At 42.4% G+C, this 22,069-nt stretch overlaps 1 protein-coding gene across 3 annotated transcripts in view; it reads left to right on the top strand.

Annotated features, from left to right (window-relative positions):
* ST7 (suppression of tumorigenicity 7) overlaps window positions 1–22,069 on the top strand; it is a 142,905-nt gene that overhangs the window by 25,358 nt on the left and 95,478 nt on the right. The window contains exon 1 of one of the 3 annotated variants that reach the window (XM_027893673.1): window positions 13,355–13,799. The exons of the other annotated variants lie outside the window; for them this stretch is intronic. Coding sequence (XP_027749474.1) covers window positions 13,778–13,799 — 22 coding nt within the window. The 5' untranslated portion in view covers window positions 13,355–13,777. Of the gene's footprint in view, window positions 1–13,354; window positions 13,800–22,069 lie in introns of those variants that run through there. 3 annotated transcript variants of the gene reach the window in all.

Below are 22,069 nucleotides of genomic sequence, written 5' to 3'. Positions count from 1 at the left end.
TATTATTCCATTAACCTTCTCCCGTCTCCTGACATTCTTCTCTTGTGCTCCCGCCTCATTCTGCCCTGACACTGTCTTTTCTCTGCAGTGTGTTTCGACTGCCAGGTCTGTGGCTTTTCAGCAGGGCCTGGTCCCTGAAGCACAGCTCTCCATTGCAGCCTCATGAAGATTTTAGATAAAATGGTGTTACAAATTCAAGTAGATCCCTGTAGTGGCTAAAACCTTGGCTGACCTGGGAAATTACCCCAGTCCATTGTGTGGATTGCTGCCACATAGCAATCCAGCGATATTTAATTTGGGTTCTTCACTATTTGCTGGGAAGGGCTCTCTACTGTGCTTCTGTAATGGCACTAGACAGTCTAGTGGCACATTAGCCTATTACTTCTCAGACAAGACTTTGGTGTCCGTTGGGTCCTGTGAAGGTGGGTTTTGATAAGAACAACTTATCAAGAGAGTTCAGCTCCCTGTCAAAGCAAAATCAGGGATTTGAAAAAACTGTGATAGCCAACTCAACTCCAGGATGGTGAGGGTGGTCTCCAAGGCATGCAATGATGTGAGTGGTTTTTGGGGGGTAAAGTGAGTGGTTGGTGACTGATAGGGATCTGTGGACCCTGGCAGGGTGAGCACTTGTTCCCTGTTCCTCACGTCTCAGTTCCTTGTCTCAGTCAGAAGAATGCTGTGTCTGGACTAGAAGTGAGGAATAGGAGCACAGGGAAGAAAACTTCTGTAAAGCTTCAGTCATGTCTGTGTAAAGAGCATACCACATGGGAGAGCTGATGTTTACTACTGCAGAAACCCTTCTGAGTACTGTGTAGAGAGCACAGATTTGAATATTGACAAGCCAGCTGCTTCTAGCAGGGTCTGAAGCTAGTAAATAAAAGCTGTGCTGGAACTCTTGGGAAGCTGTTCCCTAGGGGAAGGGTCTGGAGTGGGGGAGGCTCACTGCACTCTGCTGTCAGCACTTACTAATCAGTTGTGCAGGTTGGTTGTGGAAAGTGGGCTTGGGAGTTGTGGGATGGAAGTGGGAAGAAAATGTTTTTTCTTTGAGAGTAGGAGCAATTACGTGAGACTTTGAAAGCTCAGAAGCCTTCCTGAAATCCTGCTGGCAGCTTGAAGACAGTAAACTCTATGCAACAAACAAACAAATAAAAGGACAAGGAGTTAGAATGTGTGAAAGATTCCTGGTGAACCCTCCCCCAGCAGTGGGAATTCAGAGACTGCACTGGATCCACTTTTGTGGGACAGTGCTTCATTTCCTTGAACTACCTTTGTGCCTTGAGACCAGCAGTTGTCATTTCAGATGCAGGGCTTGGTTTCCACTTAAGCAGCACCTTTAAATCAAGAGAAATTTGCAACTTTTTTTCAAACTTTATTCAAAAATAACTCCAACCATCATTGGAATGAAAAAGGATGGTTTATGTTTCCCACAAGAACTGTTCTGTCTTTAAAAGAATAGCTTATACATGCTGTCTCATCTGTCAACTGGAAGAAAAAAACAGAGGTGTGATTAAGATCATATTTTCTCTGAGGTCAGTGGTGCTTTAAATCAAGGAAATTCAGAAACTCTATTTCAATTGTTTCACAACAAAGGCAAAGAAGTAATTTAAACAGTTGTCCGATTATTTTCAAGAAACAATAAAAATTATTGTAATTTAAAAAAAAATATGAACTATTATTTGGTTCTGAACTGCTGTCTATACTCTTTACTGTGCAATACCCCAAAGCACATTATGGAACAGTCCTTGATTTGGTAAATCAAAAATTCTAAGGATCTTCTTTTATCTGCAGAAACTTTGGAACTCTCTGACAATTTGTTTTATTGGGCTCGATGACATGGGAATATTTAGTCATGTCATCACTGCATGGTTTTTTTCCTTAGAGTGCAGTTGAAAGAGTTACTTCTGTACTGTTAGATTGGCAAAAGGGTCCTGTCACTGTTACAATTTCTATTTTTTTTTTTTAATGTTAGAAGGGAGAAAGTGAAGACATGCTTTCTGTGGCTTTTTTCTAGTACTTATAATGTATTAAAATCTATTATGCACTCCTAAATCTAGATCAGTCTAAGCATTATTGGGGTCTTAATTTGGCAAAAGTCAAGGATTGTTAGTTAAAATTTATAAATTTATAGTTAAAATTATAAAATGTGCCTTACAGAGATGTATGTTTATGCTTCAGTAGTTCTGCATTCAGAGAAGGCACAATGTTGTGTTTTTAGATCCAAGCTTCCTGCTCCTTAAAACTTGCTGACTTTATTATATGTCTTTTTGCCTCAAATGTAGTGATGGACAGAATACTTTCCTTACATGAATAATCTTGGACAAATTATAGAAACCTGAAAAATATTCAGCTCTTAAGGCTGAGTTTCAATTTGAAGTTAATTCCAAAGACATGCAAAAAACGTAATATTAAGATTTTAGGAAAAAAGAAGGCAAAAAGAATCAAATTACGTGTCCATCTGCTTTAAGTATCATTATTTGAATAAATTGTGCACATTATTGTATCCTTGTTTTCATCCAAGGGATCTCTAGTTGAACTGGAAGGGTATTTTAATCAGGAGATTGAAAGGAATGGTGTATTCTGGGCCAGGAGGGACTGCAGTCCTTGAAGTGGACATGGTTTCAAAGATTGGATTCCCAGTGGGGCCCAACGATGGGACAAGAGGCAACACACAGATGTTCAGACACAAAAAATTTTTCGAAGCATGAGAAGATGCTTCTTTACTCTGAGGGTGTTCAGACCCCAGAGCAGGTTACCCAGAGAGCCTGTGGAGTCTCCATCCTTGGAGACATTGAAAACCCAGGTGAATGTAACTATGAGCAACCTGATTGGACAAGGACTTGGATAGCCTTGCAACCTGTGCTTCTGGGTGACGATTTTGAAGAGGCTTAAAGCAGAGGATATGGATCAGAGCAGAAGAGAGAGGAGAATATTTTTCTGTGGGCTTGGGAAGAGAAGGAAATTGGCTATGTGTTGTGAACAGCTGGATGCTCGCTGAGGGGAAGCACAGACGCTGGTGCCACAGAGCTCTGGATTAGAAAGCACGGGGCAGGCAAAGGCAGGGCTGGGACCAGTGCAGGGCTGTAGCTGGGTAGGTAAAACAAATAGCCACCTTGCTGTACCCATTTCGTCCAACTTAGATTTTGGCTTGAGTAAAGATCTATGGACATGACTGTATTGCTTTGTCTGAATTATCCTTAGAGAGTGATTTTATCACTTCACTATGGCTTTTTGCAAGGGAGCTGTCCACGCTATCTGTCACCTGGCCCTTTAGGCTTTTATTTGATCTGGTTTTGCTTTGTGTTTACTGCTGAAATCATACTAGTCCTTGTCTGTTATAAACTAGTGAAGCACTTTGTTCTAAATATTAATAAAAATATAAACCAAGAAAAATTAAAATACAGATTTTAAAGAAAATAAACACTTAAAATGCAGCTTGCTAGCCATGAAATTACCCCTTCAGAAAGCTCCTGCCCTGGAGACATCTGGTTCTGTAGCTTAGTGCACGTAAATCTGCTGCACTTTGCAGCAGAGCTGAACTGTGACTGTGGCTATTGCAGTAAGATATTCCAGTTCCCTTCTGGCTTCCACAGGGAGCATGCAGTGCATGTCTGCCCACTGCCTGTGCCAGGGCAGGCCCTTACCAAAGAACACGTAAGGGACATTTCAACAAGGAGGTTTTTAAAATCTTTAATGTTATGTCAGAGCAGAATAAAAGTTTTTGGCTGTCTTGATTTAATGACAGTATGTTCAGGAGGTGGGAGCTCTAATGAAGTCCCATTTCTCTTTTGTTTATTTCCCTTCCCCAAATATTGACAGATTTTGAAGTTACGAGGAGTCTGAATGAAGGAGGGAAAAAAGATAACAATTTTACTAAAAAAAATGGAGAGCAAAACAAAAACAATAAATAGCAGAAAAAATGTCACCTAGCCATTTTCTCCCTTGGTTAAAATGAGAAAAACCTGGAAGAGTATTCCATTCGAAGAAAAAAGTCCTGTGCCACCGAGACAGCAGCATGGATCCTTATGGAGCAAAACCACTTGACAGTGATGGAACTGGAGCAGCACCAGGACTGGGTGATTGTGAGCCACGTGGCAGCAAGTGCTCCGGCAGCTCCCTAAAAGGAAATTCCCTGTCTTTTCAGCATGGCTGGCAATGGGGAACCGCTCCAGGGGATGACTGGCACAGGCAGACACTGCTGGCAACAGGGAACTGCTCTGGGAAGCACTCAGTACCCCCACCCTGGAACAAGGAGAAAAGTTTTTTGAAGTGCTGGAGACTTAATCCCCTGAGTTGTTTTGAACTATGTGATGATATGAACTATGTGATGATATGAAAAATTCAACAGAAAATCTTCCCCATTTAACTAAAACTCTAAGATTGGCATTTCTTTAAGTGAAATGTAAGTTAAGTATATTAAGTTAAATGTAATATTTAAATGGATGTTAATTCAAACTAGTATTCAAACTAATTCAAAGGACAGTGAAAATACAGTGATGGGTTAGTTTACTGGTGAAATACAAATTCACATTATGTGTTGCTTTCATTTGCATCTGTAATGCAGGGCTAAAGTAGGCCTGCATGAACTATTTTTTTTTTTTAATAGAATATACTCTGTAAAAATAATTGCTCTGGTATTCATACAACAAAAGCAATATCCCAGAAGAGTCTTAATTCTCTCTGCACTGAGATGAGAAATATAGCTGGAATGAGGGGCATATTGAGCACATGATTAAGACATAGTAGGACTTTCCACTGAGGTCTTTTCTCTAGGACCTGAGACTACATGCCAGGGGAGAATGTATGTTCATAGTTGGACACTTGATAATACACGTCCTTTTCTTATTCAAGTACGTAACCCTTTGCTTTTCCCTACCTGTAATGTGTTGTACCGATTTCAGTCAAAAACACAGCAACAAAAGTAATGAAGCCTGTAAGTCTGTACCAGTTTTCTGTGAGGAGATGTGAAGGTCAGGTTTGGAGAAGGTGCCATGCTGGACCACATTCATCCAGTGCACAGTTTCCAGTGATGTTTGATGTGAGCTGAAGGAAGACACAACAGTCTGTCATTTATTTCAAAATAGATTTTCTTGAGAATTTTCATTTAAAAATATTTGCACAAGATGTAATTCTGATGCAGTTTGACTGAAGTTTAAGGGATCCGTGAGCCTCTGCCCTTGGGGTGCCCACAGAAGCAGCCTGAACCAACTGAACGCAGGAGGAGAGTTGTTCTTTGTGCTTGAGGTTGTGTTTTGGCCAACCACCAAACCATCTTCTGCAAAGGATAAGTGGTATAAAACAGTACTTGCCCACAATGTAAACAGGGCCGGAGGCTCAAGTGGGTAAATAACACTGACAGCAAACAGTGCTAAGCAGAGCTAGGGGCCATCTAAAGGCTGATGGGTTTCACAAAGCATCAAGAAGGGATGCTTGGACACAATCTGCCTGCCTTGCAGACTGAGCAGAGCTGAATGCATCTGCTCTGCTGCAAGGTGAAGCTCTTCAGCCTGGTTTGACAACTGTTTAGGTGACATTAAGTAAACGAATCAGGTATATTGGAAGGGCCACAAAGCCTTCTACTTGAAGAAAGGAATGTGTGTCCATGCTTAAATCTCTTAGGAGAAGGCATGTCTGCAATGGCAGGGAGGCTTACTCTTTGGTGAGGTGATGTCTGCTGATTTTATTGACTTTGTGTATCTGCAAATGTTGTACTCGGCATGACTGTCCTACCTGGGCTGATGGAGTCGATAAATGCTGTCTGCCACCTAGTATTGAACACAAGCCCTTGAATCTTTCATGGCATTGAAGGCAGAGAAATGTCACAGTGGTTCAAAGTATCAGAAAATCATTGGTGTAATGCAGATCTCTGCAGCTGTAGGGGGGCAAAAAGTTGTCTCTCTGAGCTGAAAACCTGCTCTTTAGATGATGTGATTGTTCTGAAGTCTGGGACCGGTTTAGGGGGAACTTGTACCCATAGCAGAGGCTGCAGTTCAAGGTAGGTTTGGAGTGCAGGAATCTACTTTTTCTTCCTGGAATTATGGGTCCCCTGACCTCAGCATAGCCTTCTCCTTTTCCAGCTTCTCCTAAAACTCCCAAGCACACAGGAGGCATTTCTTCTCTATGTATGTAGACGCCTGCACTTGAGCTGCTCACACCTGACTTTGTGTGCTTTCTGTGTAGTCAGTGGAGGGACTTGGGCACTGTTGGAGTTGGCAATTTGTGAACCGAGAACAGAACTAATTCAGAAAATCAGTGCTCTTTAATCATGCTGATCAGGACTTTCCATGTCTCCTCTCTCTCCTTATGGTGTGAAATACAGCAGCTCTGAGGGTACCACCACTCCAGGGGAGAGGCCAAGCAGGGGGATATGAGCACCCTGGTCCTGAGCAGTATGGTCTGCTCAGAGGGAGGATTCTCAGAAACTTGAAAAGTGTTAGTGTCTGATCATTTAATTGTCACTAAGTTGCAAGTGTTACTTACTGTCCTGCCCCTCTGGAGTCACAGTTCTACATGGTGTTCATACACTTGACCATCACCAGGCAGAAGGCATAAGCTGTAGTTACTGAGGCTGCTTTGTGCTTCGACACCACAGTGGTTTGCTGTGAGGGGAACCTTGTGAACCAGTAAGTGTCATGAGCTCCTACTAAAAGTCTGCTGTATATCCTAAGATGAGTTTCCACATGGAGTTAGACTTGTGAGTCTCTGCAGTTTTCCTTTATGCTTGGTGCTGGGTGACAAGGCTGATGGTACTCTGTCATGAGGTGGCAGATACCATCACCTTTTCCAGTCTTATTTTCCCCTAACTGTATACATAAGCCACTTGCTTTGATTGTTTTATTGACTCTTAGAAGCTGTTCTTTGTCAAGAAAAGCTATGATAATCAAGTTATCCAAACATTTACTGATTTTTGTAGTTAATCTTTATTCTGAGAAAGGAATTATAGATCTTCAGTCTGCAGGGATGGTACTGCATGGAAGTGGGGTGAAACCCTGGAAAGAGAGGCTGGGGCACTACCAAAATGCTGCATCTTAGGAAAACTGAAATCCTTAAATGACTACGATATTGTCCAGCGGAACTAGTGCAACAGTTTCTAGTGCACTTGGTTTCCCCACTGACTCTGCGATTGTGTTATAGTTACGGCTGCAGTATCAGCTCACCCAATGTTATGCACAGGAGTGCCCACTGAGGAAAATAAAACTCTCAATTGTTTGTTTTTTTTTTTTTCCTATGGTTATGTTGTGGATTCTTTTATGTCTGCTAGGGAGTGTGCTCAACATAGCACTCACCCGTCCAGCAGAGACCTTCCTACCTTGTTGTGTGCATATTCCGTTGAAGGCTTAGTTGTCCTTAATTTTTCCCATATGTACGATGAAATCATGGCTATTTGTAATGTCAGATTGAATGCTCTTAGTGTGTTTACTTGGACTGAGAAGTAATGTAAATTTGATCTTCCTCTCTCAACAGTCAAAACTTTCTGCTAATCATGAAGTTTCTGCTAATCATGAAGTTTTGGCATTAGATCAGACATTATTAATGCAGATTGTAATGCAGTGTTGGCAATGTCTGCTACTCCTGTAAGTCTCTTTGACTTATTTTTATACAGATAAATTGGATATTTGTGTTTTTTTTCTGGGGCACACATGTTCCCTCTGATGCCAGTTTGCATGGGGTTTATGATGAGTCATCCTTAATCCTAATTTGTAATCTCTTGGAGTTGCATAAAAAATGACAGTTTGTTTATAATCTGATTTTTTAATTTGTTATCCACCTCTGTTCACTCTGACATTTGAGGCTTTCATGTGTACCTCGTGTGCAGTCCCATGGCATAGATCCTTGGAAATGACCCTGATACTAGGATACACCAAAAAAAAAAAATCCCCAAACCTCAAAATATTTTAAGTATTTCCCTCAGTATAGAAAATCCTTCTAATATTTTATTCTTTTAAAATGGCACTCAAGTAGCTGGTGATTTAAGTTTATTTAATTTAACAACAGTGCAGATTTGGATGCTTCCTTTGTTTCTAAGTTCTCCTTGGACTGGATTGAGAAGTAGTGTCTTCTGCTGGGACATTTTTCAGTTACAGTAGTGGCCCCATTTCATCACACATGCATGAATTTGGGACAAAAACTGCTCTCGGAACTTGACGAAGCCATTACACATGCTCTGTTGAGCCATGGTCTTGATACTGTTGAAGAAATAACACATTTCACTTGGGGTTTGTATGTCATTTGCACACAGGGAATAGAATGTCACACTGTATTGGTAACCGTCCATTTGTGGGTAAACAGTTCTATGTTTAAAAGGAAACGAACCAAACTGAAAACCAAACCAACAAAACCAAAAAGAGGTGAATCATCATTCTAATCTTTGGCAGTATTATGCAGAAGGTGAGTTATACTCTGCCACTTATAAAATGATACCGCTTTTTTACCAGTCTCACACTAAATATTGTAAGGGAAGTTGTTGAAAATGGACTGTTTGTTCTGCATCCTCTGTTGTAGGGAATGGGAATACCGTTCTGTTACTCCCTGTTGCTAGATGCCAGATAGCAAGTAGAGTCCACGGGCTACTTCAAGAGGAGAAACAGATACTTTGTTGCTTAGTGTCTCAAGGCCCTATTGCCTACAGAAGTTCCTGGTTCCTATGAAAAGGCAGAAGCCCAAGATTAGGGGTTTCTTCAAACACTGAGCCGTCTGAAGAGAGATCGACACCTGCCTGTGATCTACAGGCTCAGTTGTAGCCTAGAATTAGGTACTTAACCTCGCCTAATATTTTCTTATATTCTTTCTTATATGCAGTATTCTTTACTTACAGCTTTCTGTTTGTAGTACTTTACCATTTCATAACTGCTGGAGCTTCATGCCCATTAGATGTGCTCCAGATGGCTGAGTGGCCTTGGAGAGGCAGAACACACAGAACTTCCGCTCTTAATTGCAGAGCATCTGCTGCTTGATGCCCATGGTAAATGGCTTGCAGTAATCATCTACAGAGCTGTGCTGAAGCTAAGATCTTTGTTAAAAGCAAAGTTGAAAGGCATTACAATAATGTAATAATTGGCTATTATGGTTCATTGTATCTCTTCTTTAAAAAGCAATTTTTTGAACTTCATCTCTCAGATAAGGACCAACACAGACATAAAAAGATTTTTTTTTGGTAGCAAAAAGTACTTTATCTGTTTTGTTACTTGTGTGTATATGCATGTATATGTCTACTCAAAAATCTTAGTTCTTCCAGGCATTAATTGCCTAAAAATGCTAGAGAAAAAGAATTTTTATATGAAATAGGGTTGCATAAATGCAATATGGACTGGACAGAAATATTTGAAGAATCAACACAAGAGCAAATAATAATAATAAAAAAACATCCCTGCCACCTGTTAGTCAGTCTGGTGTAAAATCCTTTCTCTATGTTAAACGGGACAAAGGTCTTGACTTTCTGCCAGCAGTCTCCTTCCTTTCTGTGCCTACATAACAACGGAACTGCAAGTTGCAAATAGGGAATGCGGATAGAAAACCTTGAGCAAAAGGTGATAAGGGCAGGCTATGAGGAGAACACTGAGGACTTCCAGACAGCTCGTATCTTCAAGGATATTTTTCACTGTCTATCCAGTCCCCTTGCCTTCATGTCTTGGCTGCCTGGTGTGGTCTTGTCTCAGCCACCTGCCTCAATCCCTGGGCTGCTCCTTGCTGTCCAGCCTGGCTCCTCGTGGAAACATGCTGGCATTTCTACAAATGAAGAACTTTAGACATTTTGCTCCAGTGGAACTTGCCTTTCTTGGCTCTCCTTGGCTCTGAATGCTGTGTAATACAAGCTGGCAGATCCCACTCGACCCCTGCTCCACTGCCCACTTTCCGACCAGGAAGGGCTTGTCAGGGCTGTTCTCTAGCCCAGCTGGCCCTACTTCTTTTCCCTGTGGCTGTGGCCCCAAAGTTACTTTCTGGGACATTGGCTTCATTTATTGATAGAGATATTGGAAAACACCTCTGCATCGGGGACTGTTATGTCATAGCATCAGCACAGGCTTTTCAGCTTGGTTGTCTGGGGGCTTTGTACCTTAAATACATGACCCTGGAAGATGAGAAGCTAAGTTGTTGCACCACACTAGATTACAATGCTGTAATCATGATGCCAGCTTTTTCACCAGAGATGTCTTTTAAAGATAGTTAAGGGTCAGCAGAGTTAAGCAAAAGAAGGCCAGAGAAAGTGTAAAGCCAAAGAGCTGTAGCTCTGTAAGGCGTGCTTTTCTTCGGCTTCATTTTTCTATAGAGCATGAAAAAACACCTTGCAGTATTTTGTGGGTGCCATGGTGATCAATAATTGGTGTGGCAGCCGTTGCCAGAACTGACAAAACCTACAGAAGCTGGAGGTTGTCATAGTGTGAGCGGCTGGGGATCTCACTGGGTTTTTAGGAGGGAACTAACTAACATTACTAGAGGCAAAATAAATTCATTCTGGGGGTTGCTGAATGGTGTGGACTCACTGCACAGTTACTCAGAGGTTTCCAATAGCTCCTTAAATGCATTAAATTTTTTAATGTCTTAAGAAAAGTTCAGTTTTCAGGTATTACAGAACTGGGGACTTGGAAAGTAAAGACAAGTTTAACTAGCAAAAATCCTTACCCACCTTTGAGGCCTATTGAGATTATCCTGTACTTCCCCTCTAGAGACTCAAAGGTGCGGGACCTGTTCCCTTGCCCTGGGGCAAGACAGCTGAGACCTGTAGCCTGTCTAGGTGAGCTCCTCAGGGCATAAGACAGGAGAACCTCACAGGTGGGATGGACTCATTTCCTGTTCCCAGAGTTTCTCCTGTGAAAAAGGAGGTTAAGTTCAAAATGAAATGTTTCTCCAGTGACAAGAGAATAAAGATTTATGCTTTAGTAGATCAGCATAAGGCACGTGCACAAATCTACCTCTCTTGGTAGCTCAGATTTTCTGCTTGCACTGTCTTTATAGAGAGAAATTACTTCAAAGATGAAATTTACATTTGTATAAAAAATTTAACATTTCATTATCCAGCTTCATTATTAAAACTGAAACTGTACTTTAGGGTTTAGACACATGTATCCTTACAAAACCAAATAAAATATGTGTATTATTTTTCTGCAGTGATAAACTGAGCAATAAAGTAAATCTGCTCCAGGAGTGGCAGTGGTTGAGAAGCACATCCCTTTCTCTGGCAAATGTGAATATGAAAGAGAGAGCTTTGCACAGCATATATTATTGCTGCTTTAAATATGCTGGCGTGTGGAGAAATGTATGGAAGGTATATTGTAAATGAATCAGAGAAAGTCCTTCAGGGTCCTGTCATGGGTCAGCATCCACGCAATGTACTGACCTGCAAAGCCTAAAAGTAATGAAATAGATTATTATGAAATCCTTCTAGAGATACTTCATAGGTTGTTTGGGCTTTTCAACTGCCTGTATGCGTCAGTGTAATGAGAGCTTGGCAGAGGGCCCATACTCCATGGCACCTTCAAGGATGTCTTTGGAAAAACCCTGAGATTTTGCATCTTCCTTGGAAAACTATGCTGGGGGAAGGTCAGATCTGCTCATGAGAGCAGAACTTATTCTTCAGCCATTGCATGAGTGCACTTGAGTTTTTGTTCCAGAGACTTGTGTTTAAAGATGTTTGCAGGATTACTTGTACATAATAGACATGTTTCATTTGTGAACTTGACTGAGTTGCTGGGAAGCCCAGCCAGAACATCTGTTTTGTTCGATGCACTGCAGCTTCTTATCAACCCGTTTTGACAGAAGAAGGTGTTACCCGCTCCAAATAGTCAAAATAACTAATTCAGCTCTGGGAACAGCAAAGCTATAGTCCTTGTCAGAGGATTTGTGCCGCTGTCATTATAGTCAAAACCAATTTGGACATGGCTTCCTGGTGCTGAGCATGCACGTGACTGCAAATATTCATGACTGTTAATAGCCAGGCTATTAATTCAAGTGCTTAAGTACAGATTTGAGGACATCTGGTTAATTTAGAACATTTGTGGGTTGATTTGGGTCACCATTCACTGCGTCCTGTCTGCGGGTGAAGAGACTAAAAGCTGCCTGTCAGGAAGTGTGTTGCAAGATGTCACCCCACGGTATGGCCTCTCCCATGGCTTTGTTCCAGAGGTGAAATACAGTTAAATGCTCCCGTGAGCCTAGTGGTCCTAAATATTCTTATGGTGTGTGCAGAACACAAAAGGACTGTTCAACATTTGAACCATCAACTCCCTGGTTCCCTAATGATTTCAGCACACTGAGATCCTCAGGTGGCAGGTCCTCCAGCCTTCAGTGGTACTCATTTTTCCAGCCTGCTGCTGATGGTGGCATTGCATATTTTGCAAACAGCACAAACCTCCTTGGCACGTGGAGCATCAGGAGTGTTTGGGAATTGTTAACCCACAAAAGCTGAGAAATGGGAGGGGTGGTTGTTTTCCTTTAAATGCTTCACTTAATGGAACTGCATCTACCTCCTTTCTCCTCATCCACCAACGGTACTTTCGAGTCTGTGCCATCTTGGGAACTGCACATATGTGTTCAGTGAGACTCGGCAGAAATGTTCTTTGTTTTACCCCCTCCAGACAGCCATTCCTATGGATGGCCCCCAATGTCTGGTAGCATCTAACCATCAGCTTACTGCCTTGGCTGCCCTTGCCAGCACAAGGCAGGCAAATTCCTAGTGTCTGTGAGAGGACTGAAGGAGCTAGCTTAGGGCTTTGTTTCTGTGTTTGAACCTTTTTCAATTACCGAATGTCAGAGAAAAAAGAAACTCAATGCACTAAAACTGCACTTGCAGAGGCTAACAAATGCTAGATCTAAATGGTTTAGAATAATAAGAAATAAGGAAAATATTTATTTGTTTGCTAGGATGCCTTTTTATCACTGAATTCAGTGGTTTTATTTTTATTTTAGATGCGTGACTTATTTATTGTGGTTAGAGCATTGGTGCATGTTTTCTGACAATAAATTTAAGTAAATGAGACAGTTGGCTAACACTTTGATGTGAAAATTAGGTTTGAAGTGTAGATTGGCCCAGAATTTTAATATTTATTTGAAGGAAAAATAATAAAGAGAGTTAATGATAGAATTTTGTGGTTTTTCTTTATTGGAAATGCCATAAGTGGCATTTACTAGTATATGTGTCCCTGAAATTTATTCTGCTAGCACAGAGACACTTTGCATCTCGTGCAGCTGAGAAAAGGAGCCTGAAATCAAGGCAGATATTTTCCTGCTAGCATTACAGCCCCGCGTGGGAGCTTTAGCATCACAGAGGGAAATATACGTCTGGTTCTTTGTCTTCTGCTTTTTGTGACAAAGGAATTCCCATCTGAACCGCTCTGCTCTGTCCAAGCCCCCTCCGAGCCTCTGGGTTAGCAGCAGTCAGTCTTTGCAGTGTTCTGACGTCATCCCGTGTGTGCATAAGCTCCGCTATTGTCTTACGGCGAGCAGGGGCTGGGGATTGCAGTATCTGGTGGCTGATACCTATTCCTGCCTGCCGGTATCACGGAAAGGACTCTGGCCTGCCCTTATCACTCGGATTTAAAACAGAAGCTCCTGCTTTTTGCTTCCTGAAGAAGGACCTTCACTGCGGTTGCAAGGAAAAGCTGTCTGCGGTGTTGAGCAGAGGAGGGGAGAGGAGGAGAGAGAAGAATCTGGCAGCTTGGATAGCCTGGACTGCATTGTCTGGCTTCATGACCCCTGCTGTGTAGCAGTCTCATCCCTACTCTCATACACTCCCTCTGTCTTCCACTCTTTTTTCTTTTTAAAATAGCAGCATCTGGGGAGAGCCATGTTTGGCACTGAATCTTCATGTAAGTAAATGCATCCCACTTACATCCTTTTTCTGTTGAGGACAGAGCTTGTTTTCCTTACTCTACCCACCGCGTTTGCATTCTCTTTGCTGTAGGTCGTGGGCTAAAAGCGGTGGTCCTTGCATGCTTGAGTAGGGATGAAAAATGCCAGAGGAGAAGCATTTACCTCCTAATTGTGGGTGCATCCTCAATGCAAGCAGTAAGACAGCGTAGGGCTGTCAGCGCTGCTGAATTCAGGCCACTGAAAGATGGGGGGAAAAGGCAGTTTTGTTTGAATGTGTCAATTGATAAGATCGCATCTGTCAATGACCAGGAGTTGCAAACAGTCTTAATGAATTCACTAATCAGATGATATGTTTGGGGACTGTAAATGCTGCAGTATTAGATGGGCAAGAGGTTGGGGAGAGTGATTTAACCTTCAGGAAAAGACTATCCGGTTTGCTTCATTTTTGTTTCTGGGAAAAAGGCTTGTATGCAATCCCTCCTGTAACTGCAGAATCCAAAATTAAATGAGGTGGAATTCTAAATATGAGATGGAAAATGCAAAATAATAGGATCATTTATTTGTTTCTTCCTGATCTTTGTTCTGGAAAATCTTAGCTGAGGCAGTATAATAGCAGTGCAGTATAATAGCAGTGCAGATGTATGTCACTGAAAGCAAGCCAGTTCTGCTTCAGTGAGAATAACAATTACCTACCTGGCAAATCTGTCCGTGGAGGAAGGCAGGGGGTTTATGTATAAATAATGCTGCTGGTGACAGTGCAGCTGTGTGGAGACCAGTCTGATCCAGTGATTATTGGGTGACTGAAAAATACAAACCAGTCAGTTCACACTGTATTTTTTGCACGAAATAGTGCTGCGTGTTGAAAACATGTCTCATTTGAATATTAAGTGGTGGCTTTTGTAGAGCATTATACCATGCACTGAGGTGTAATGTCTCCATGCACTTAGGCTGGGAAATGTTCTGCATCTTGGCTCTTTCTGGAAAGTGGCAAGAGCATCGGGATACCTCATAGTCATATCCTCCTTGCTGTCAAACCCCTTGCTCCCAAAGGGTTAATTTGCCCTGTCACCTGGCTCTGGTAGCTCCCCGTCTCCTCTGCCACCTGGTCATAGTCAAGGTCAGGCAGCACAGAAACAAAATTTTCCTTTAGATTTCTTTTGTTTGGGGACAGATTTTTCATGCACAGTTGTAAACATGTTTTCAGCTCTGGGTCAGCGGAGCATGAGCAGAGATGCCAAGTGTAGCTGCATCTATTTCTGCCCTGCCAGATCTGTGAGCCCCAGCCTCTATATCCATGGGCTCTGCATAAGCAAAATGCACAGAACATGCTCTGAGATAAAATCAGTGCCCTACCTGCCTTCTTGCAGAAAGCTATAGTGCTTACTCAGATTGTTCAGTCTTGTTCATTTTCTTGGGTTACAAGGCTCATTGGCTAAAATCACTGGCTTGTGCACCAGCAGCTGTGGCTGTTTTTGTTTCCATGTTTCCCACAATTTAGGAAAGGGCGATGGGATCTTCCGTGACAGCCACTACCTGTTTCCAAGAGAGGTCTAGAAACATTATTTGCTTTTAAAAAAGGGATTAAGCAGAACATGGCTAGTTGCCATCGATTCGAGCAGAGGCTGTGGTTGGTCTCTGCCTGCACTCCCAGGCCTGATGAAGAGAAAGGCAGTGCAGTGGCCTCGCCTTTGTTAAGACCAAGTCCCAAACGGCTCTACTCAGGCCTGAACCTCCTGCCCAGGAGTTCCTCTGAAAATTGGACAGGCTGCCCCATTGCCTACTGCTGCCAGGTGCTGGCTGGCAGGAGGAGAGTGGGGCACAGGCCAGTCCTTGCGTAATCAGCCCTGCCCACACCACTGCTGGAGGAACAGTGGGTGTGCTTTCAAAGAAAGAAGACAGTATCAAAATTATTTTTATCAGAATGCAGTCACAGCTAAGAGGTTTTTGGTTTTCCCTTTCCTCCTGTCTTCTTCATATTTCCAGGCTGTCAAATGATAACAGTGGTACTAACTGTTAATGTTTCTATCTGGCTAGAACATAAAATAATACAAAATAAAATAAAAATATTCCGATCATCTGGACCTTGAAAATACAACAGAAGCCCTTGCTGCTGCTGTCCAAAAAGCATAAAATGAGCAGATTTCAGGTTTTTTAATCCTGCTATTTACACTTAGTGTTTAGGATTTTATTTCTCTTTTGTCTGATTAAAAAACCAAGAAAAATGGTCAGAAGCAAATACTGGTTCAGAACCTTTAGTCTGTCACTCAGTATCAAAGTATTTTAAATGTCAAACCAACTCTCAAATCCTGGTTTTTCTTTTTGCTTGTAGCAGCAGTCAGAAGGGCAGTAAAAGATAGTCTGAGGGCTGTTGTAGGAACAGGCATCTGCTTATCACCTCCTGGATGGAGGGAAAGACAAACAGGCAGTGACGCCGGCCGATAAAGGGGGATAAGGCAGCAGGCAATGCACAAACATCTGCTGACAGTCCGGCGCATGATGAGCAAGGATAGAGAGTGCAAAGCAGAAAACCCAGGAAGTGTCTGTGGAAGGGCTGTGCTGTGGCAGAGTACTTGCTATACGGTCATGGTCATTTTTTTCCATTGGTCACATGTCCTCTTTATAATCCCCACAGGAAACATATGCGCCAGAGACCCTTCGTCTTCGGTGTTTTTGTGCTGATCCACTGTCAGACATGCTGCTGGGGCAGTGTCAGGGGGCTGTGTGCATGAGGAGACAGCTGTCCATCCCACACCACCCCTCCTTCTGACCTGACAGATTTATCTGCTTTCCATAATAGTTTCACATTCTGTAGGGGGTAAATAAAATCTGCTTTGATAAAGCTTGAGTTGAGAATTAAGTCTTTTTGAAGGTGAAATGGTGTTGCACTTCTTCCCTGAAGCAGGGAAGTGGTGGAGCTCTGAACAAGTGACAGGCTGGTCAGTCGAGAAGGACATCCTCAGCTCAGGGAGAAGAGGTAATCCCAAACCTAGCAGAAATAACCAGCAAGCATCCCTTGTCTAACTAGGAATACTGGCAGTTGCAGGCCTATAGTCCCACAGTTGGTGGAACTTAGCAGTGATGGGGGAGGTCAGGGCAATGCAACTCCATCAAATCTGTCTGTGTATGGGTAAGGAATGGGGCAGGATGCAGTTCAGAGCCTGTAAAGCAAACAGAAAGGCTCAGAGAGCCATTTTATGTGTGTCTGAGAATGTGTGCCATGCATGTGTGCTTCAGATACCCCAGAGAAACTCAGTAGGAAGCTGCGAGGGAGGGAATCGCACCCGTTCGTGCCGCTTGCCCTGGTGATGTTAAAAGGGCGCAGGTGCGTGCTGTGCAAATCTGAGGTGATGTTCTCAGTGCTGCTACCTTTGTTCATCCTGGAGCATTTTAACCTAGCAGCAGAGCTAAACTGTCAGGGTTATAGGGGAGGTTGTCTGGGAAGTACTCTTCCAGCATGGGCTGTTTGGGAGACGCTCATCGTGATCCCTGTCTGGTAGATCAGCAGCTGCACTCTGGAAAGCAGAAGGTTTATGGACCAAAGGAGGGCTGACCAAAGGGCTGGACAAATACAAAACCAAAGGCCAACTGGAGCTTTCCTATGCCTTGAGGCTAATGCTGGAATGCTGCTCTCTGCGGGACGGCTGAGGATGGCTGTGGAGAAGGGCATCTTGGTTCCCCAGGCAGATTCATGGGGTGGTTAAGTAAGCAGCAGCAAAAAGGAGGGTGCAACATGGCTGTTGATACTCTGGTGTGATGCCTTGGCAAGACTGGCCTCCAGTGAACCAGCAGATGACCAAAATGCTCCTTTTTTGAGCATAAATAGCCCACTGCCATCCTAAAAGGCCAAGACCAGCAAGTAGCAGTAAGTATAGCCACAATTCCACAATGATGTCACACTGGTTTCTCAGGCAACAGTACATCAAAGAGAGGTTACAGGAAAGTACCAGAAGCTGTAACTTTAAACCAATGTATTTAGCTGCTGTGATTCCCATTGTTCCCCACAGAGTCAGGGCTTTTGAAAAAATTTCAGAACCAGGTCAAAATGAGGTTTTGCTACAGCAGCATCAAATGCCAGAGTAAACTTGGGTTATGAAAGAGGTTGAGATTACAGAAGCTGTAATAAACTTGACAAATGCATCAGTGAAACTTCAAGGTATTTGGAGAGAAAATGTAGTCTCACCTCCCACTTACAGTAGATTTTGAGGATTTACCGAGTGCTAGTATTGTTATTTTCTAAATGAATGCGTTTTTTTAAAGTACAAACCTGAGATAAGAGAGGGTTCTGCAGGTTCTGTAGACTCCCTTGGCTGTACCACTTTTTTAGATGCCTGAGGTGTGGTCTCCAAAGGCTTGACTGCATGTTCAAGAGGACAGGAGCTTGAAGCGCAGCCCTCCTACTCTGGTAGCACGAATGGCAATTTGAATTCACTGCATTGAGCTGTTCACAGGCACTGCCAGAAGAGTTTAAGTTCACCTTACCCTTTCTTCCTCCACAAAGAAGAAGTGAACTGAGACATCTCACAGGCTGGATCTGACTCATGAATTTGACAGTCTTTGGTAGTTTGTCTCTTGCAGCCCTGGATCCCCTTTCCTATCTCATTGGTTTAGAGGTTGCAAGGGTCTGATGTAGAGTTACTGAGTACAGTGCTAGTTTTCCATGTAGCTGTGTCCACACATGAGCTTCTGGAATGGGGCAGAAATCTGAAGGTACATGAAGTGAATAGGTAACCTTCTGCTTGTCAAATTGTTTGGTCTTTGCCATAGTTAAAAGCATGAGCTATAATTAGTGGACAGGTCTGGGATTGGTCAAAGATGACAAAAGGTATTTCATATTTAAGATAAAAATCATAGAATAATTTAGATTTGGGGGGACCAGCACTTCCCTCAAAGGGGGACTAATCTCCAAGTTTGAGCTAAGTGACAGTTATGAGCTGAATCAATCTACATGTTTGCAAAATGTTATGAGATCAAAACAAGCTTCAGCTTTGACCAGTTTAATTTACAGGACCAGAAATAGGGATAAATCCTCACACCCAAGGACAACTGAAAGATTATTAGAGTCCCTTTGGGCTGTGTGACCTAGATAGGAAATGCAGTATATGCAGTGAGGACTCTGTCATATTATTTCAGCTGGGGTAAAACCAGTAGTGTTTTATTGTAATTTAGGGATAATTAACTGTCATGCCTGGCAAAAAAACTTAACAGAAGAATCTAAGTAATCTTTTTGTCTGAGCTAGAATCCCCCGCTTGATCCCTCAAGCACCAGGAAAAGGTCTGTAAAGTGCTATGAAAAAATCATGTGGGATTCAGAGAGACAGAGTATTCCAGATTTTCTAGATTAATGGATATCTTTTCTGTTTGGTGAAAATACTCATGTGACATCAGATCCTTCCATATGAAGGTTACTATCTATAATGGGAGATTAAAGAACCTTAAAAATGCCTTAAAAATGTTCCCTATTGAAAAAATAGAATGCTATATTAGGGAATTAAGCTGTACAACTACGGAGAAAAAACACTTGCTACCCAGAATCTGGTATAACTCAATGAAAAATTGGCTGACTTTGCTGTGTTTGGTCAAGGTAAAACTTGCACTGAGAGATCAACTTAAGATGCACAGAAATTGGGAGTGAAGTGAACCCATAGTCTGCATGGACCATGAAATGTTCCACTGCTTCTCGGAATTAGATGGAAAGCATTTTAGGACTTCCTAGGGCTCTCTATGAATTTCATTTGGAAATGGCATCTTGAGGTTTATGAAACTACATGGCAGCCATACAAAATTAAAATATGGTATGTTTGACCTCTTTCATGAAATCGAGTGGCTGGAAGGTCTTCCTTGGTGCATGCTTTGAGGGTTGCCGTGATAGGGTTTCAGCCTAGATAGAGCAGGAGCCTAAGGTAAAAATGATGCAAAGCTGGTGAGCTTGTCAGAGAAGTATATAGCTATAGTGGGGACTTTCCAACTTTGTGTAGCCCTTATGCAGCTTTTGTAAAGGTTTGACTGAAGTGGGAGGAAGGATGAGAGTGGTAAGAATGAGCTCTGGATGAAAGTGCCTTGTGCTCAAAAGGACTGTAGCCTAAGAAGCCTTGAGGAGATTTTGCAGGTGCCAATGGAAACATTAGCTATCTCCCTTAACCTCTCACGTTTAATATGCCACTCATTAGCCCAGTGATTTTGCAATCTGCAGTGATGATACGATTTCATATAAGTCATCACTCCAGCAAATGCCAGCTCTCATTTTACCACTAGGAATGAGTCTGGAAAAGCTGGTGTGTACTTGGATTTCCTGCTGTACTCGCTTGAGTGTGGAAGTACCCATCTTATAAGTGCATCAAGGAGTTTTAAAAGGATATGGTCTTGATGTTGACGGGTTGTAGCTGCACAAGTGCAGCAGAAGAAAAATTTACTCAATTACATATTTTAAAAGTTCCTGGATGGGAGTAGAAAAAGGAGACCAGATATTTTTAACTTGATGTATTTGCTGCATTTTTTAGTAGTAAGGGATCGTATGATGAAGGCACTGCTAGAAAGCAAATCCTGAGGGGAAGGGCATCTATTACAGCTCCATGGAAGTCAAAAAAGTAGCAGTGTGCTCTACTTGTAAGATCTGTGCTAGAAGAAAAGTAAAAACTTATGCAAGAAGATAATATCCCAGGCAGAACCTCAACTGTATAAATCGCTGGCTTGTGGATACCTAATATGAGTCACACTGACTCTGAACTGACTTAGCACAATTAAAATATTGCTGGTCACAAAAGAAATGTGTTAAAATTAGCAATACTGAAAGATGTTAAAAAGGTATATTTAACATTTTAAAAAGGACCTGAATGTGGAAGACATTGGCAGCACTAACCTTTTTTCCTTTCAGCAGCATTCATTACTGTCATATGTAAAGAAATATTTAGGACTGTTGCAGTGGCAGTAAATTGTGCCGCTGTATTTGCATCAGGGTAGGTAGTAATGAGTCACTCAAACCATCAGCTGATAACATACTCTCAGATTTTAATTTAAGTTATCAAAAAGAATACAGGAGATGAGAAATGTCAACTAGCTGGCAAAGAAACATGTCAAGTTATATGTGAAGATCCCATGAAGTGCTTTGTCATCCACAGGAACGTGAGCCCAAGCAAGCCAGCTGCAAAACTCTGGAAGCTTTATAGGCAGTGGATGGATGCAAAGGCCTGCTAGAAGGTTAAATGAGACAGGGGAGGTGTTCCTCTGACTCTGCAATAAGCAGCAGCCTGTTCTCTGCATCCTCTGCTGCTTGTGTGGTCTGCAATGATAACTCCAGATAAGGTGTTCAGCGCAAAGAGATCGGTAATCAGGCTACTTGTGCAGGTGGATGAGAAAAGCTCCAAATGATGGAAATGAGCAGCCAGATAAAAAGCAACAAGATCTGAACCATAAGCATCACATTCAAGAGTGGAAGTTCCTCCAGGAACCCATGGAAGTGTGAGACGCCTAACATGTGAACATCGCACAGCAGAGTAAGGTGTCCTCGGTCACAGGACAGGAGTGGTTCTGTGCAGGAGCAGATCCTCTACAGTTGCTGACCTGCTAGAGATATCTCTCTGCAACTTTGGCTGGAGAGTTCTGATAGCACAAGGAGATAGCAATGGGATGAAGGATTTCTTGGGTGTTAAATAAGACATACTACATTATCTTTAGTGTCATTTATAGTTGCCACATTATAGTGGGACTAGGGAATATTGCCCCCACCCACAGGGATGCAACAGCTACAATAACAGAGATATTAAGTTGCCTACTCAGGATAAAGCATTAGTGGTCTGTCACATCAGAGAGGGGTCCCACAGAGAATGGGCATTCAAAGGCCTTTACGCAGGACCTTTTCTAAACTTATCTTCATAGGTATAAGTATTTTCACAGCTGGGGTTCTCGCCGTGCTAGGCTACACCTCCATGCCGTGGAAGGTGGCACTGTTGTGGGCATTGTGCATCACAGTGACCATCTGGACACAGAGAGACATTCGCTTGGTCGCTCTGGGGCATTGCATGTATGCTAATGACTTAGACTCTCTGTGGGGCTTGGCTGCCTGTCAGAGAGGAATGAAGCTGTAGATTTAATGAAGCTGTAGATTTCAAACAGTGCCCTGTACTGCAGCAGTTTAGTGAACTACGTGCCTGGCATTTAGTTAGGTTATGTCTTGTTTGTGTGTCTGTAGTGACATTCAATTAATTCTTCCATAAAATACCGATAAATATGCAGAATTATGCAAAAAGACAAAAAGAAAAGGCTCATGTTT

The sequence above is a fragment of the Empidonax traillii genome, unplaced genomic scaffold (genome assembly GCF_003031625.1).
Source record: "Empidonax traillii isolate 1590-97213 ecotype Southwest subspecies unplaced genomic scaffold, ASM303162v1 scaffold401:size1000279, whole genome shotgun sequence".
Lineage (NCBI taxonomy): Eukaryota > Metazoa > Chordata > Aves > Passeriformes > Tyrannidae > Empidonax > Empidonax traillii.
The sequence above is the reverse complement of the archived record's forward strand: the minus strand, read 5'-3'. Positions and strand labels throughout refer to the sequence as shown.